This window comes from Periplaneta americana, chromosome 3 (genome assembly GCF_040183065.1).
Source record: "Periplaneta americana isolate PAMFEO1 chromosome 3, P.americana_PAMFEO1_priV1, whole genome shotgun sequence".
Taxonomy (NCBI): domain Eukaryota; kingdom Metazoa; phylum Arthropoda; class Insecta; order Blattodea; family Blattidae; genus Periplaneta; species Periplaneta americana.
The window spans coordinates 206,015,904-206,032,666 of NC_091119.1; the positions used below are offsets into that span (position 1 = coordinate 206,015,904).

The 16,763-nt window shown below is 33.2% G+C and overlaps 1 protein-coding gene across 1 annotated transcript in view; it reads left to right on the top strand.

The window, feature by feature from the left end:
* Positions 1 to 16,511, top strand: part of LOC138697178 (uncharacterized) — a 31,211-nt gene extending 14,700 nt beyond the window's left edge. The window contains exons 3-9 of the mRNA XM_069822746.1: positions 621 to 702; positions 787 to 833; positions 2,807 to 2,842; positions 7,565 to 7,700; positions 11,308 to 11,390; positions 13,073 to 13,100; positions 16,362 to 16,511. Coding sequence (XP_069678847.1) covers positions 621 to 702; positions 787 to 833; positions 2,807 to 2,842; positions 7,565 to 7,700; positions 11,308 to 11,390; positions 13,073 to 13,100; positions 16,362 to 16,393 — 444 coding nt within the window. The 3' untranslated portion in view covers positions 16,394 to 16,511. The remainder of the gene's footprint in view (positions 1 to 620; positions 703 to 786; positions 834 to 2,806; positions 2,843 to 7,564; positions 7,701 to 11,307; positions 11,391 to 13,072; positions 13,101 to 16,361) is intronic.
* The last annotated feature ends 252 nt before the right edge of the window (positions 16,512 to 16,763 follow it).

The window sequence follows — 16,763 nt, forward strand, 5'->3', positions numbered from 1 at the left end:
GAAATGTGACATCTTCAGATGAGGCTAGTGACGTAATGGACAGTGACTAAGGCTAAATTTCATTAAAAATTAAAACTTTTCTTAACCTTATTCTTTCGGTTATACAGACACATTTTGTGTTATAATATGATAATAAGAAAGCTCAAATGCTGTTAAGACAGGAATGTTTCAATGTTGTAAATAATGCTCTTGTTCTTGTTTTAAATAATTATTTAAAACATATTATTATAATACACAAATACTGAAAACCGTTGCACTTATATTACTTCTCCACAAAAATATTTCCGTGGCAAAATAATACAAGTGTCTTTAGGACCCTATTTTATCTAAATTGTTTTAGAACAGATAATTTCTATTTAGAAGGTAAAATATATAGATACCAACATATACAAATGTAAATTTATAGCAACATAGTCTTGTAACAGATTTTTAAATTTCCTTTTCTACTTAAAAGTCATTTATCTCAAAACTTACTAAACGTCACTTGTATCACTTTGCTTCTGAGTGCCTCATATGCCCCCTTAACTCCTCCTAGGTTATTTTTAAATCATACACTTTGGGATCTCCCAGCGATAACTGTGTGGTTGTTAATGGAATGTTTTGCATTTGTGTTTGTCTAGTCGTGTTGTGGGGACTACAACAAAGCCATTTTGAAGGAGGAAACGCAGCTTGCTAATGATTGTTTTCAAACGATAAAACACCGTAAGTAAGATGTTTTCGATGCCGTGAAAAGTAGTTTTATGGATGTCCAATGAACATGAAAGTAATATTACTTTATTATTACAGACAAATACCATAAAGATTCACGGAAGGGCATGGTGCAAATGTATTTGGCAAGTATTCTTTGTTTTATAATTTCTGTTAAAACAAATTCACTGAGAATCCAATTAGAACAGTCCTAATTTCAAAAAGTACCCACACTTGATACTTCTGTACAAATTCAGTGTTGCTACGTCAAGAAAACAGAAAAGTGTATCGAATATTAAAACAATAAAACACTCCTTCCTTAACAAAAACAAAACAAAGATATATTAAAATCATGATATTATTCAGTCAATCACTTATCAGTTATCAATGACAGAAAATTCTGTTACATTGAAAATTACAATAGGTAAAAGTTATCACGAATATTTTCGACCTGTCATCTTCAGGTGATATTTTTAGCATACAAGATTTAAAAACTAGGTGAGTTTTAATACATTTGAACACTTATAACCATGTTTTCTTGACATAAATTGGTGGGTAACATACATTGAATGACATATAGATTAAATCTTCCATAGATCATTTTGCAATACGAACATTAAAGTACATGCAATGTGTTTAAAACATAAATTCAATTGAATTTGTTTAAAAATGTGTTCAATGTTTTATAACTAAAACTGTTCAGTGTGATGTTGGAAGACTATGGGTTATTCTTCACCGTCTAAATTATGTGTTCAAATTGGTAGCCCTCAGCTGCTTTACAATGTGTCACTCAATCATAGAAACCATTGAAGGAATGATTTAACCAGGCTTTAGGAAAACTGAATTTCTACAGAAGTATCAAGTGTGGTACTTTTTGAAAAGCTCTTAATGAGCTTTATTCAAAAATAAAAAATATATTGGGTGCTCCATTTAAAATAAGAGAGTTGGAGTAGAAAAAACTCGGTAATCCATTATTGAGTTCTTAGTATATGATTATCCCCACATGCGAAGTTTCATGTCACTGAACTACATGCTTCAATAGTAATATGCGTTACAAGAGCGGTATGTTGAAGTTTTTATGTCCGAGGAAAAGTTTGAAAAAGCGAAACGTAGTTGAGCTTTTTTAATTTCCCAGAATTGAAAGAAAACATACCGCTCGTGTATCGTACAATATTTTGTGCGAAGATCGTTTATTACATACCTGAAAGAGACATTTCTAATTAGTTGCAATGAAATCTCCATCTTGGTTTCTGCTCAATGACGGAAAATTTGCAGAACAAAAATACCTATCTTCAACAATGTTGCTTTAAAATGTTTTCTGCGTTTATATACTCCAGCAGGCCGTGATATACGTCTGTCTTTTTTTTTTCCCAGTCTATAAATGCGAACTTAAAACAAACGGTAAGGTTATGTAATGATTTCTTTTTCATTGTAATATCTTAACAATATTATTTATATAACATATTGCAGTAATAACATCGGCATCTGGAATCTTGTTGATTTTTTCACGGCTTTCTTAATGTTACTTTCATCACGAATGCAGTAACTTTAGTGGAGTTGTAGAGTTTACTTAATTTTTGCAAATATTTAAAAACAATAATTAAGAGTGAAATTTAGGTGAAATTGCAGTGGTAAGTTTCCAATTTATAATTATTATTATATTGAACGTCTCTAAAAATAATATGTTAAAAGCCTAAAGCAGTAAAATCAATATGTCACTTAAGCGGTAAGAAGAGGGAAATTGTTATGTGTGTTAGGTTGGGAATACTGAATGTGGAATTTTAGACTTATCGCGGATTGGTATTGTGCGGAAACCAAGCAAATACGCACGATCTCGCACAAAAGTTATTTTGGTGGTGCGGGACTTTTAACTAATGTATATACACACATATAACTAATATATTCTGTGGTTTGAAAATTGGCTAACACTGGGCATTGTAACAAGAACTAGTATTTATATTATATTTAAGACAATTTACCCGAAACCAGAAACTATGTGGCAGCATGATTAAGAAAATTAGTCATATCGAAGTGATCACCATCTATGTCTAATTAACTAGGTAAATCATAATCATACCACAAAATGATAAATATTAACAGTTTAAAAATCATGTTTCAGTGTCTACACGAGTGCATGTGCAAGAAAGAGGGCATGGTGAGTACATAATGTCCTGTTGTTTCTCCAGTTATGGATTGAAAATAATATTCGACTTATCAGTATTTCGCTTTCCAAATAATTCATAATATATAAGCGCCCAATCTTTGTACAGTACCTTACCGCCATCGTATGGAGACTAGAACTTTCAGTGTATAATAATCCATTTCTCAATTTAATTTAATTACTAGGCCCTTACTAAAAGGCTAGGATTTTTTGCATTTTTGGGATCCAGTGTATAATCTCAAGTAGACAAATTTTAAAGCTGTATTACACGTTATGTTTATGTTTCGTAGAAGTGCAAATTTATTTGATATTTTTTTCTACTTATACAACCATAGGTAATCTCTGGTAATAGAGCCATAACATTTTGATAACTATGATATTGTTTTGTTTTGTCGTTTTGTATCGATTAAACATCTCCTTCTTCTTCTTCTTCACTTCAAGGATTAGGTTCATGTTGAACCTGTTCCGGCGCCCATTTCGCTCTTGGTCTTCCTACATCTCGTCTTCCTTTCGGTTTATATCCCATTGCTAAAGCTGGCAGTCTGTAGTTCGGCATCCTTTGTAGATGTTCACACCACCTTCTGTTATTTCTCTTTAATTTCTCCAGCAATGGTTCCACCTCTAATTTCTTCCGTATATCTATGTTCTTCTTTTTATCTTGTATTGTACATCCTAGTGTACTTCTCATAAATTTCATTTCTGCTACCTGGACTTTTGATTTATCTTTTTCTGTCATTATTCTGGCTTCACTTCCATAAGTTAGCATAGGTACTGCGATTGTATTGAAAAATTTTATCCGTGTATCTTGTCTTGTTTTGTTTTTTAAAGATCTATGGATTGTTCCACAGACATTTCGAAAGTTATTAAGTTTTTTATCCAGGTCTATATCTCTTTCATATGAAATGTAGCATCCTAGGTACTTAAAATATTTAACCTGTTCTATAATTATTTCATCGATTACTATTTTTGTCCTTATTGGGTATTTTCCTTTAAATGCCATTGTTTTGGTTTTTTGAGCTGCAATTTTAAAATTATATTCTTTTGTTATTTTATTTAAAACATAAATTGATTTCTGTAATTTATCCTCACTGTCTTGGATAATTACTTTATCATCAGCATATAAAAGGGAGTTCAAGAAAGTGTTGTTCTTTAAATATATTCCTGGAGTAACATAAGATTTCCATGTTCTAAACATGTCGTCAATGTAAATATTAAAAAGTGTCGGCGAGATACTACAGCCCTGTCTTACTCCTTTATTAGTGGGAATCGCTTCTGTCAAGTTTCCTCCTATCACTAAGCATATGCTGGTTTCTTAAACATCTCCAATATTATTTATTTCAATGATGTACAGTATGTTATTCAAAGTTTCCAAATCTTTCCACGCCGACCAAATACTATTTCGAGAATGATGAGCGAGACTCGAAAACAAGTCCAACGAAAACAGCGAGCGAGAGCGGCAGTTAGTTTTGTTCATCTCTAGTCTACACTTGCTTACGAATATAAAGACGTCGTGGAAAATAAGAAATCAAACGTCGTTTACAGCACAAAAATAGCAAAAATACTGATAGTCGTACATGAAAACTGACTTAGAATTTTAACCTCATGTTGATTAAAGTATAACTATTAATATACAGGGACATAATTTTATTTTTACTTCAATTTTTATTGTACCTGAGTTTTGAATGTACTTCACTCCCACCCCTTCTACTAATGAAGTCCAACCGTCCTCCACACAGATCCAAGACTTCATATACAGTCATAGTAAACAGTACGTTCCAAAAATATATTCGCGTTTTCCAGTGACGAAAGAGCTTTCAATATTGAATCATTTTCGCACAGGTACTGTCGTCCATTTGCCTACGTCGTATCCCAGTTTCCCCCACCAGCTTTTATTCGCCAGCTAGTGGCTGGGCTGTCTTAGCTCTTTTCTGAGAACATTAATTTCTGTTAGGAATTGGACGTCTACGTAATATTATACAAATGTTTAAAACAACTTAAATAAAAGGGCCCCGTTAAGTAATAAATTTTCACGTGATTTCCTCCCTTTCTACGACCCTACGACATAACCACTTGGACGGACAGTAGATAGTATGTCTAAGTAATTTTATCTTTTCGGATCGTGTAGAAGTGAAGATTGAATTTACAGTACGTAAGGTACTCTTTTATAGAGTAGGTACAAAATTATTTCAACATGAGTACGAAGGACGAAATTGGTAATTGGGATTAGGTACAATAGTATATAGTGCGATAATATGCAGATTAGAACAGAAGCCTGAATAGAAATGAACGGCCACCATTTTCAAAAATGTGTTTAAATATCCATATTATGATTATTTTTCAATTTAACTTCATTCTCTATATTGTACGCTAATGTGCTGTAGACAGTATAATAATTATATACTGCATAATGAATACGTCCACATGGACAGCTCAGTTCGTGAATAAAAACACTCATTGTTAATACTGTACTGTATTTTGATTAAACAAAAACCTAATGAAAATGATCAAACTCAAAAGCGCGATATTTCCTAGTTTACGTAAATGGATGAACTACCTTTCTTCCCTCCTATACCTATAGTCGCGACGCTGTTATTTCCTGCGTGACTCCTCCTCTTTGCTTACGTCCAGGAAGTGAAGGCTCTATAAAGTCTAGATAGGTAGTATCGTTCGCCATTTTTGTTCTTTCGTTGTCGAGCTACCATACGAGGAATCTATTTGCCACACCGTTAAACATTATCATGTCGTAGCTCCTATGATAATAAATAAAACGCACTGTAATTCAGCAAATAATTGAGCGGCAAATAACGTCTTCGTGTGCTTTCTGCGAACCCCAACGAAAGAGCCAAAATGGTGGGCGATTATATTATTTATCGAGCCTTAAGAAATGAATAACGTCTTCATAAGCGAATCACAAGACGCACACATTTAAATGTAGCCGGCCTGCAACGCGGAAATTAGAGCGACGGGACTATAACAAAGTGATTTGTTTGTATATTACGCAAGTATCATCGCACTCCAGTCGTGGAAGGGGTAGTAAACGGTGTTGATCCAAAGGTATAGCCACGTTAATATTAAAAATATTAGTAAAAATAAAATTATGTCCCTGTATAACTATTAATATATAATATACTGTTTATATATTTTTTTTATAAATATTTACAAGTGAACCAATTTTATAAAACATTAAATCTTCCTTCTTCATTGATTTTCAGACCAAAAAAAATTAATATACATAGGAGTGATGAGAAATTTACAAATATTTTATAGCTGCATAACTTCGAAATGGAGATAAGATTGTTTTTATGACTATACAGGCACTCCTTCAGAATAAAAACAATACGACACAAAAAGTATAATTCATGAATTCTTGGAAATTTCCAGCTTCCATGGTAACACTGTACTAAACACCAATTCATCTTCAACTGATATAAATCTAACAGGCCGATAGTTATATACATCGCTTTTACCAGGAGCAATATGTATCACTATTATCAGAGTTGTAATTTATTTTTTTTTATTTTATTGGGTTATTTTACGACGCTGTATCAACATCTAGGTTATTTAGCGTCTGAATGAAATGAAGGTGATAATGCCAGTGAAATGAATCCGGGGTCCAGCACCGAAAGCTACCCAGCATTTGCTCGTATTGGGTTAAGGGAAAACCCAGGAAAAAACCTCGACCGGGATTCGAACCCGGGCCACCTGGTTTCAAGGCCAGACGCGCTGACCTTTACTCCACAGGTGTGGACCAGAGTTGTTAAAGAGACTGAGTTGATATAATCAGTTGAAATCTTCTGGAACATGTAAATTGCGATAATTATATTCGTAGTTACCCGTCGTTAACTCTGTGATGATCCCTTCCAATCTATTCACCATGCTGCCGATTGGCCTAAAAATGCTTCATACAAGTAGTGCGTTCTAATTCATTAATAGTACATTATGTAACGAGCCTATAACGATAGTGATTAAGACGCAAATATGTTTGTTTATGAAACGAGCACAAGCGAGTTTCATAATTTTCATACGAGCGTCTTAATTACCATTATAGGAAAGTCTCATACGACTTTTTATGCTCGACCATATTTCTAACTTGAAATTATTCAGAAGTATTTATTTTATTTGTATCTGACAGAAGATCGGAAGTGACCTTGTTCATAGCTCGTGAATTGTGAGATGTGCGCAGATGCGAAAGTACTGATTTTTTCCGAGGAACAATAAAGTCATTGACCTTGATGTAATGCAGAGAATGTATAACCTGGAAATTGATTTACAATTGAAAACGAGATGACAAATTGAATTTATTTGAATATTATTTACAATTAACGCTAATTATTATAGTAACAGAACATAACCTTCTGCGACAGTATTGGATTTCCAGCGTCCGTGACGTTTCCCTCGTCTTTCGATTGCATATCTGAGAATAATCGAAAACCTGAACTTTAATGAATAGGTGTACTTTAATGATATGCATTAAAGGACTGCTACCAGGTGTATAATTACTACAGTTCTGCATGGTCGAGCATAAAAATACGATTGTAAAGTAAAAAGTGATTATATGTGCTCCGATACACTTTAGTGATGTCTAGCTATACAAGACAGACGTATGTTTATAATCAATAGCCGTACTATTAGGAGACTTAATATTAATTGACAACAGAAGGAGGACTAGAGGAGTATTAAAATACATTCTCTAAACTATATTTAATTTATTTTCAGTGTGACGACAAAGGAAATTTGAAACCGAAAGCTGCCCAGAAATATTGCACCGAATACTACGAACAGAAGGAATTAAATGATATGCTGGCAAAACAAAGCAATACCTTCATCTCTCAGGCCAATAGTCAACAACAAGGTTAGTTCAGAGACTCACATGGATGTCTTGTACACTTCATTACTGGTGTGCTGATCTGCCTACAGGTGTGTTCCACATAAAGTAGGAACACTTTTATACAGTAACTGCTCCGAAAATGGTCATTCTTCTCCTTGTCTGTAGCTCTCTCCAAACAGTAATCGACACATTATTTGGCAGTTGTACATTATATTTAAAGCAAATTAAATTACATACTTACTTATGACTTTTAAGGGGAGAGGAGGTATTTTTTTTAACTTTTTTCCTATTTGGTTTAAAATATTATTTTTTCTATGTAGACAGCTCATAGATGTGGCATTTCAACCAAATAAAAATAATTTGAAAAAAAATATATATATATTTGGGGGCCCATATTTAAAAATAATATACCCAATGCAGGATTGTACTAAAACCGATACATATGTATATCTAAACCGTTTTTAAAGATAGATTCAAACAGTTTTTTGCACTGTATTTGCAAACGCATGTTCTACAAACTCTCTGTAACAGAATTTTGATATTAGCCCCTACGTTTATAAAATAAACAATTAAAATTTAATAACAATTTTCTGATTTCCTTTCTTGCAAACAAACTGACGTATTTTTAAAATGAAATCAATTAACAAAATTCTGTTAAAGAGAAAAGTTTCCTAATAGTCTAAAGAATGTGTGTTCTAAATTTTATGCATGTATCTTCAATAGTTCATAAATTATATCCATTTTTGTCTGGCAATGTAGGAAAAAAAAATGAAGTTACTGGAAACCGATAAAAGAGGGCGTGTGATTTAAAAATCCATAGCGCAGGAAGTTTAAAAATGACGTCTCAACATCCGATAAGGGCACAAATACCCACAAAATGTTATGCAATGCATTCCACACATATCGAAGGGTATTTTAAAGACTTTTTTTTTTAATTTAATTTTCCGGAAACAACAATAAAAGTGGGTGAGATATTTAAAAATCCATAACGCAGGAAGTTTAAAAATGACGTCTCAACATCCGATCAGGGCACAAATACCCACAAAATGTTATGCTGTGCATTCCAAACATATCACAGAGTGTTTTAAAGAATTTTTTTTTTGAAAATTTACTCATTTTTCACCAAAAAAATACCATCCACTCCCCTTAAGGAACCCGGAATTTCATTCCCGCCCTCACATAAGCCCGCCATCGGTCCCTATCCTGAGAAAGATTAATCCAGTCTCTATCTTCATATTCCACCTCCCTCAAATCGATTTTAATATTATCTTCCCATCTACGTCTCGGCCTCTCCAAAAGTCTTTTACCCTCCGGCCTCCCAACTCACAATTTCTGGATTCATCCATACGTGCTACATGCCCTGCTTATCTCAAACACCTCGAGTTAATTTTTCTAACTAAGCCAGGTGAGGAATATAATACGTGCAATTCTGCGTTGTGTAACTTTCTCCATTCTCCTATAGCTTCATCCCTCATAGCTCCAAATATTTTCCTAGGGATCTTATTCTCAAACACCATTAGCCTCTGTTACCCTCTGAAAGTTAGTGTCCAAGTTTCACAACCAGACAGAACAACCAGTAATATAGCTGTTTTATAAATTCTAACTTTCACCTATTTTGAGAGTAGACTCGATGATCAAAGTTTCTCAACCGAATAATAGCAGGCATTTCCGATATTTATTCTGCGCTTAATTTACTCTCAACTATCATTTATATTTGTTACTGTTTCTCCAAGTTATTTGAATTTTCCCACCTGTTCAAACGATAAATTTCCAATTTTTATATTTCCATTTTGTAAAATGTTTTCGTCACGAGACATAATCATATACATACTTTGTATTATCCGAATTTACTTCCAAACCTATATCTTTACTTCCTTCAAGTAAAATTCCAGTGTTTTCTCTGATAGTTTGTGGTTTTTCTCCTAACATATTTCACGTCATCTGCATGAATAATTCCAAACCCTCCCTGTTATCCTCAACTGTACTAATGGCATATTCTAGAGCCATGTTGAAAAGTAAAAGTGATAGTGCATCTCCTTGTTCAATTTGAATGTCATCTTTATTTCTAATAAAATAAAACATCGGTCTTCATCTAAAATAGTCGCCACTTTTTCTCACAGTGGAAAGACCGCTAACTGGGAGTCTTAGCCCAGTCTCAAAGATATTCTGGAACTGTCTCAAGAGACCTAAGCCACTACTTCAATACAAGACGTCGGCCTCAATTGTTCTAATCCTAATTACATATTATAAATTCCTAGTGCATATTTTTACCATCCCTATACGAACTCTATAAGATTATCCTAAAACATTTCTTGTAATTCTAAAATGCTGCTAGATAAATTAGATTATTATGGAATTAAAGGTGTTGCACAACAATGGTTTCTCTCATATCTCATAGATAGGAAACAGAAAGTTGAAATCAATACAACTATGAAATCTGCATCGACATGGGGAAGTCTTAGTAATGGAATTCCTCAAGGATCAATATTAGGTCCCCTACTTTTTCTAGTGTTTATAAATGATCTTGCCCCCCTAATAAAAGATGTAGGTCATCCCATATTATTTGCAGATGGCACAGGTATAGTAATTACAGCCAATAACTCCAACACATTCCAATCTTCAACAGAGGAAATTCTCTTCAAAATATGTGACTGGTTCTCAGTCAATAAATTGGTATTAAATTGTAACAAAACTAACATAATTCAATTTAAATCCTGTCCAAATTCAATCTCGCAAATTTCTAGCGCAATAATTAACAATAGATCCCTATTAGAAACAACAACAACCAAATTTCTTGGCTTAAAAATCGATAATGTGTTACATTGGAAAAATCATATTAAAGAAATTACCACACAACTAAATACAGCATATTTTGCTATTAGATCTATGCAAAAGATAGTAAATATCAATACCTTAAAAAGAATATACTTTGCATACTTCCACTCGGTAATGACTTTTGGAATAATATTCTGGGGAAATTCCACAGATAGTAACAGTATATTTCTATTACAAAAAAGAGTAATTAGAATAATAGTAGGTGCCAAATCTAGGGAATCGTGTAGGACTATTTTCAAAAAACTACAAATAATGCCCATGGTTTGTCAGTATATCTTTTCATTAATAATCTTCCTCGTATGTAATCGTGAAAACTTTGTAACTAATGCAACAGTTCATAGCATAAATACACGTCAAAAAATGACTTTGATACTCCATCGGAAGGTCTATCGTGCTATCAAAAAGGAGTGCGTTATATGGCAGTAAAAATTTTTAATAGCCGCCCTATGGATATAAAAAATGAAACTGGAAACATAAAATTATTTAGGGCCAAATTAAAGAAGTACCTAATTTCTCACGCTTTCTATTCTGTAGGTGAATTCATGACATTCAATAACACTTCATGAAATTGATACTAAAACTTTGTGTTGTACTAGTAGACTATATTGTAAATCTCGTCTGTATATATTTCATCTAGACTGTGACTATAAATTCAGATTTTATAATAGTATTAAGTTTTTTGACTTGTTCCATATTCTAGCTGTAAGCAATGTATGAAAACCATGGAATGTTAATAAATACAATACAATAGAATAGAATAAAAAAAGATGGTACATCTCTGAACCTTCTTTTTCAGCTGTAGCCAAACACTTCGAAATGGATTTCTGTAACGCGGCTGCAGGCATATTTGACCATATGATAGACGACCACGTAGTCAAAGTGAGTATAACAACCTTCTTATCATGTAGACTACGCATTAATATTGTTCCAGTGCCACAGAAATCACAAAAACTGGCATGCCTTAAATCATTAACACCTCCTTTACATGCTCTGGTCTATGAATAATGACTCCACGAGTCCCGGTCTCTTTTCCAATTATTAAATTTTCCTAATGTTTCGTTTCATCGGGTTTTGAAACTGTTCCAAAAAAACAGTGCATATCTCTATAAAGAGATCAGGTGCACGCAGGGTTTTTTAATGAGTAGTGATACACAGTTTTTGCAGTAATAAAAATACAACAGAATACATTAAAGCAATAGTTTAATATTCAGGAAAGATCTCCACTACACAAGTTACTTGATACAGTCACAAAATACAAGGGTATTCTGAAAAGTAATGCCTATATTTTTTTGTCACCCAACCCAGTAACGAGGTACGTTAACAGGAAGCCACAATTTAAGTCACACAGAATTTGTGTGCACTCAAAGTTGGGTTCTGGCGTCTTGTCAGCCCATTTGAGTTGTGTGGATATAAAGAAAAATTGTGACGGTGTCGTGTATAGTTCCTGGGATAGCTCAGTCGGGAGAGCATTCGTGCGCTAAGCGAAGGGTCCCGGGATCGATACCCGACCCCGGAACAATTTTTCCTTGAAATTATTCAATAATAAAGTAGGTAATATCTACAAGCGCTAACGTTCCTCGGTCAACCAACAAAATTAGTAATGTCCAAGTCACTCATCCTAGAGCGCTCAACGAGCGCGCGCGCTCCTTCGGAGCGGGAGAGCGGTGTTTACGATTTACAGCTCGAATTTAATGATCTTCAATGTGCCCTAAGGGCTAAAGATCGTTGAATAATATTACCAGCCTGGTTGAGTTTTACAAGACTAAACATTAGCAATAATATCCACGACTACACAGGCTGGCTGTGAAAATGATTGCTATGTTTGGCTCAACATTTATATTTATGAGCAACTGTTTTCTATAATCAACTTTAATAAAGGCAGACATCGAATATCCGTAACTGATGTTCCATTACGATCAGTAGGCTACTGTTCCTTTCAGCTGCCAACAGCATAAAACCTCGTTTTGATGTACTGATAAATAAAAATAGCCTATAACAACATGATATTATACATTTAAGTAGGTATAAAATTTCTATTGTTTCTGTAAAATAAATATTTCTTTATTAATTAATAATAGTCCAAGATAGTTTTTCAACACTGAACGGGAATTCATTTCATAAGCACTCGTAATAGTACTTCCTTTTGTGTATATTTTGTACGAGATCACCCCTTCTTCCAGTCCACTCTTATACAGAGCGCAGCTAATATCTGCATTCCGCTCATGAGCTGTGAGCCGGCTCGGAGAGCGCAAACCATGTGCAGGCCTGTCCTAGAGTGTTTCAATCCTAACCATCTATTTAAATCTCCTAGAAACATGTACCGGTACAGCAATTTCGAGGATGTACCAATATATACTCATGTATATAATTTTAAAATGGGCAAATTGAACGACTGCATATTGTGTGAACAACTATTTTGACTTGTTTATGAAAACATTTCTACAGACATATTGAAACACAATCTAAAATGTATTCTTGAAAATCAGAGCATGTCTTAAGCTTTTATATGTAATTAAAATGTAACTTTGTAAAGTAATTCTCTTCTTTTTCCTCGTTTCCAGAACTGCCCTCAGAAGCATGTAAAGAAATGTGAGTATAATAAAACAATAGGCAAAGCAGTATCTGTTAGGTTTCTCTTACTACTACGAAAAACCAAAGGAGCGCCCTATCAGAAGCGTGAATGAGGGCATTTTCAATCCATTTATACTTTGTAATGCCATCTCGACCGATTATATGCCAATAAGCCTAATTCAGGTCAAAGTTATTTTACTTTTTTTTTTCCTGGCAATAGATGAGCCGGTCAGAGCAGAAGTGGTGTAAGTCAAAATTGGGTAATGAGGTTTAAAGTAAAAATTCTGTAAAATACAGCGCAAAGTAGCAATTAATATGTCCTTCTTGCTATCCACTGACTACTAATAGTTTAAATAAACTGAATATTAATTGCTACTTTGCGCTGTATTTTACAGAATGTTTACTTTAACCCTCATTAGACATTTTTGACTTACACCACTTCTGCTCTAAACGGCTCATATTCAATGTTATAAAAATCTGCCAGAGTGTTAGATCCGAATACCAACACTAAACACTTAACAACCAAGTAAGGGAACACTCCCCATATTTATTTATATTACATATGAAGAGTTCAGGCGTAAAACGTGATAAGTTACGCTTTACAGTTTTTATAGGAGAAAGTTAAAAGTTTCAAGACCCATTATATTGTACTGCCTTTTGGTCACCATCATTAAAATTTGTTTGGAATAATAAGTTTGTTATTCCGTGCAGTTATATAACGCAAATCTATACTACCTGAGCTAATAGATGACATCTAAAACGGTAAATCGAAATTTTGGACTTACTAAGTTTTTCCCCTGTGCTCTTTATATAGAATTATCAAATTGTCAAATTATCAAAGTGTCTTTTGCTTCCTGTGTTAAAAACCTTGGTGTTTACTTTGATAACCATTTAAACTGGAATAACCAAGTAACCCATACTACCAAAAAAGTGCTTTCCATACTACATTCCTTAAACAGCATTCGAAAATTCCTTCCGCTATCACTCAAGAAAATATTAGTGGAAACACTAGTAATGCCCCACTTCGATTATTGTGATTTTCTACTGACCGACCTCAATGTCAACCAGTCGCAAAGATTACAACGTGTTCATAATTCTTGTGTTCGCTTCGTCTGCGATGTCCGTCGCGCTGACCACATTACCCCATCCTTCCAAACTCTAAACTGGCTACGACTTAACGAACGTAAAAATGTTCATTCTCTTATTCTCCTTTTCCAAGTCCTTCACACCTCTACACCTACCTATCTTGCCTCCAGTTTCAGTTACCTGTCATCATATCATAATTTCTTCACACGCACGCAAAATAGCCGCATACTAGCCATACCAACACATAAGACATCATCGTATCCATCATCATACACAATCTCGCTCTCGCGCTTGTGGAATACCCTACCCAGTGACATCAGAGACTGTCGGAATTTAGTAGCGTTCAAATGCAAACTTATTAAGCATTTTCTTACTGCGTAGAGTAGGTTTAATTTTTACTTAATAAAACAAATGCTTCTCCCTTCTTAACTTTTATAATAAACTGTCTAGCTTTTATTAATCAGTTAATCTTATAGTACTTTGATTTTTATTGTATTTGTAAATTTCATATGAATTGTAATTATAATTATTGTAATTGTATTCTTAATATTGTAGTTGAATCCCCTGGTAGAGGGGAAGAGAAGGCCTGGTGGCCTTATCTCTACCAGGTTAAATAAATAATAAATAATAATAATAATAATAATAATAATAATAATAATAATAATAAATAAGGTAATTATTTATGTAAAAAAAGCATTTATTTTTACCATTTTAGCCAAAAATTCAGTTCTGGTGTCCCTTAAGGGTTAATTTCCTTCGTTATAAACAAAATAAAAAAATTAAAGATTTCCTTTAAAGGCTTTCTTTCATTTAGTTACCTATCTACCTTTTCGCTACCTATATCGCTTCGATTTTCAGAAATAAAATTACTTTCACATTTAATAAGAATAAATGTGAATAATATTTATATATTATTTACAATTAGTCAACATTTTTCTTGCAGTTTTTCAAGTGAGGAAGAGTATCAACAACAAAACAGAGTTAATTTATAGTACATTATGCAACGAGCCTATAATGATAGTAATTAAGACGCAAGTATGTTTGTTTATGAAACGAGCGCAAGCGAGTTTCATAATTTTCATACAAGCGTCTTAATTACCATTATAGGCAAGCTTCATACGGCTTTTTATGCTCGACCATATTTCTAACTTGAAATTATTCATAAGTATTCATGTTATGGTTATGTAAGTGAGGAGCGGAACTGACCTGAATTGTGAGATGTGCGCAGATGCGAAAGTATTGATTTTTTCCGAGGCACGAATGTCATTGACCTTGATATAATCTAGAGAATAACATGAAGATAACTTATTAAGCATTTTCTTACTGCGTAGAGTAGGTTTAATTTTTACTTAATCAATAAAAGAAATGCTTCTCTCTTCTTAACTTTTACAATAAACTGTTTAGCTTCTATTAATCAGTTAATCTTTTATTACTTTGATTTTTATTGTATTTGTAAATTTAATATTAATTGTAATCATAATTGTATTCGTAATATTGTAGTTGTAATCCCCTGGTAGAGGGGGAGAGAAGGCCTGATTTCTACCAGGTTAAATAAATAAATAAATACATAAATAAATAAATAAATAAATAAATAAATAAATAAATAAAAATTAGGCGCAAGTCATAAAAAAATATCTAGACCGGACTGGTTACTACGAAAAAATACTATAATGTAATATATAGCCCGAAATACATGAAAATAAGGGTATTATATATAGCAATAGCAATCAATATAGTATATAATAGACTATAAAACTCTTTCGAATGGACAGATTAATAGAACTTTATATAAATAACTAAATAATAATAAATATATATATATATACATATATACCGTATATAAGTATGTATATATTATACACAGTGAAAGGTGAAATTATCCTCCAGACCGAAAGGGACGATAGAGTACTATTATGTACTATAAATAATTAGGTTAATTAGAAAATTAAGTTTGAAGTTTCAACAGTCTAGCAACATCGTCGTTAACACACTCCTATTTCTTCTCGTAATATAGATGTAAGAGGTCAACAAACTCAGGTCTGTATCACCAGGTGAAGTAGCTCCCATCTCTCTCTCTCTCTCTCTCTCTCTCTCTCTCTCACTCTCTCTCTCTCTGGCCACAACGTTGCAAGCTTAGTTTACAATCGAGTGCAACTTGTGGACTAAATCATCTCTTTTTGTTCTATTTTTCAGCTAAAGAATGTGACGCACAAAGAAATGGTTAGCAGAAGTGAAGGAAATAACAACGCCTCCTGATTATTACGTAGGTGCTTATAACAGAAAGAAGATACTGTATGAAAAATTCATTGTATAAATGAAGGTGTAATAAATGATATCAGGAGATACTGATTTTCTGTAGCACTTTACATCAATCCCAAAAGTATTTCCTGTCATTTAATATAATCTAAAGCTTATGAATTTACCATAAAAATTGAAACCTGAATGACTTAAAATATTAATTATTTATGGCTAATTAATAATTCAGAATTAAACGCGAAGTTTCATTTAAGTATCTAGTCTCTTGAACTTATCCGAATTAAGAAAAGTAGTCATTAACGGATAGTGAGAACACCAAGTCATTCATCACCAAATAAT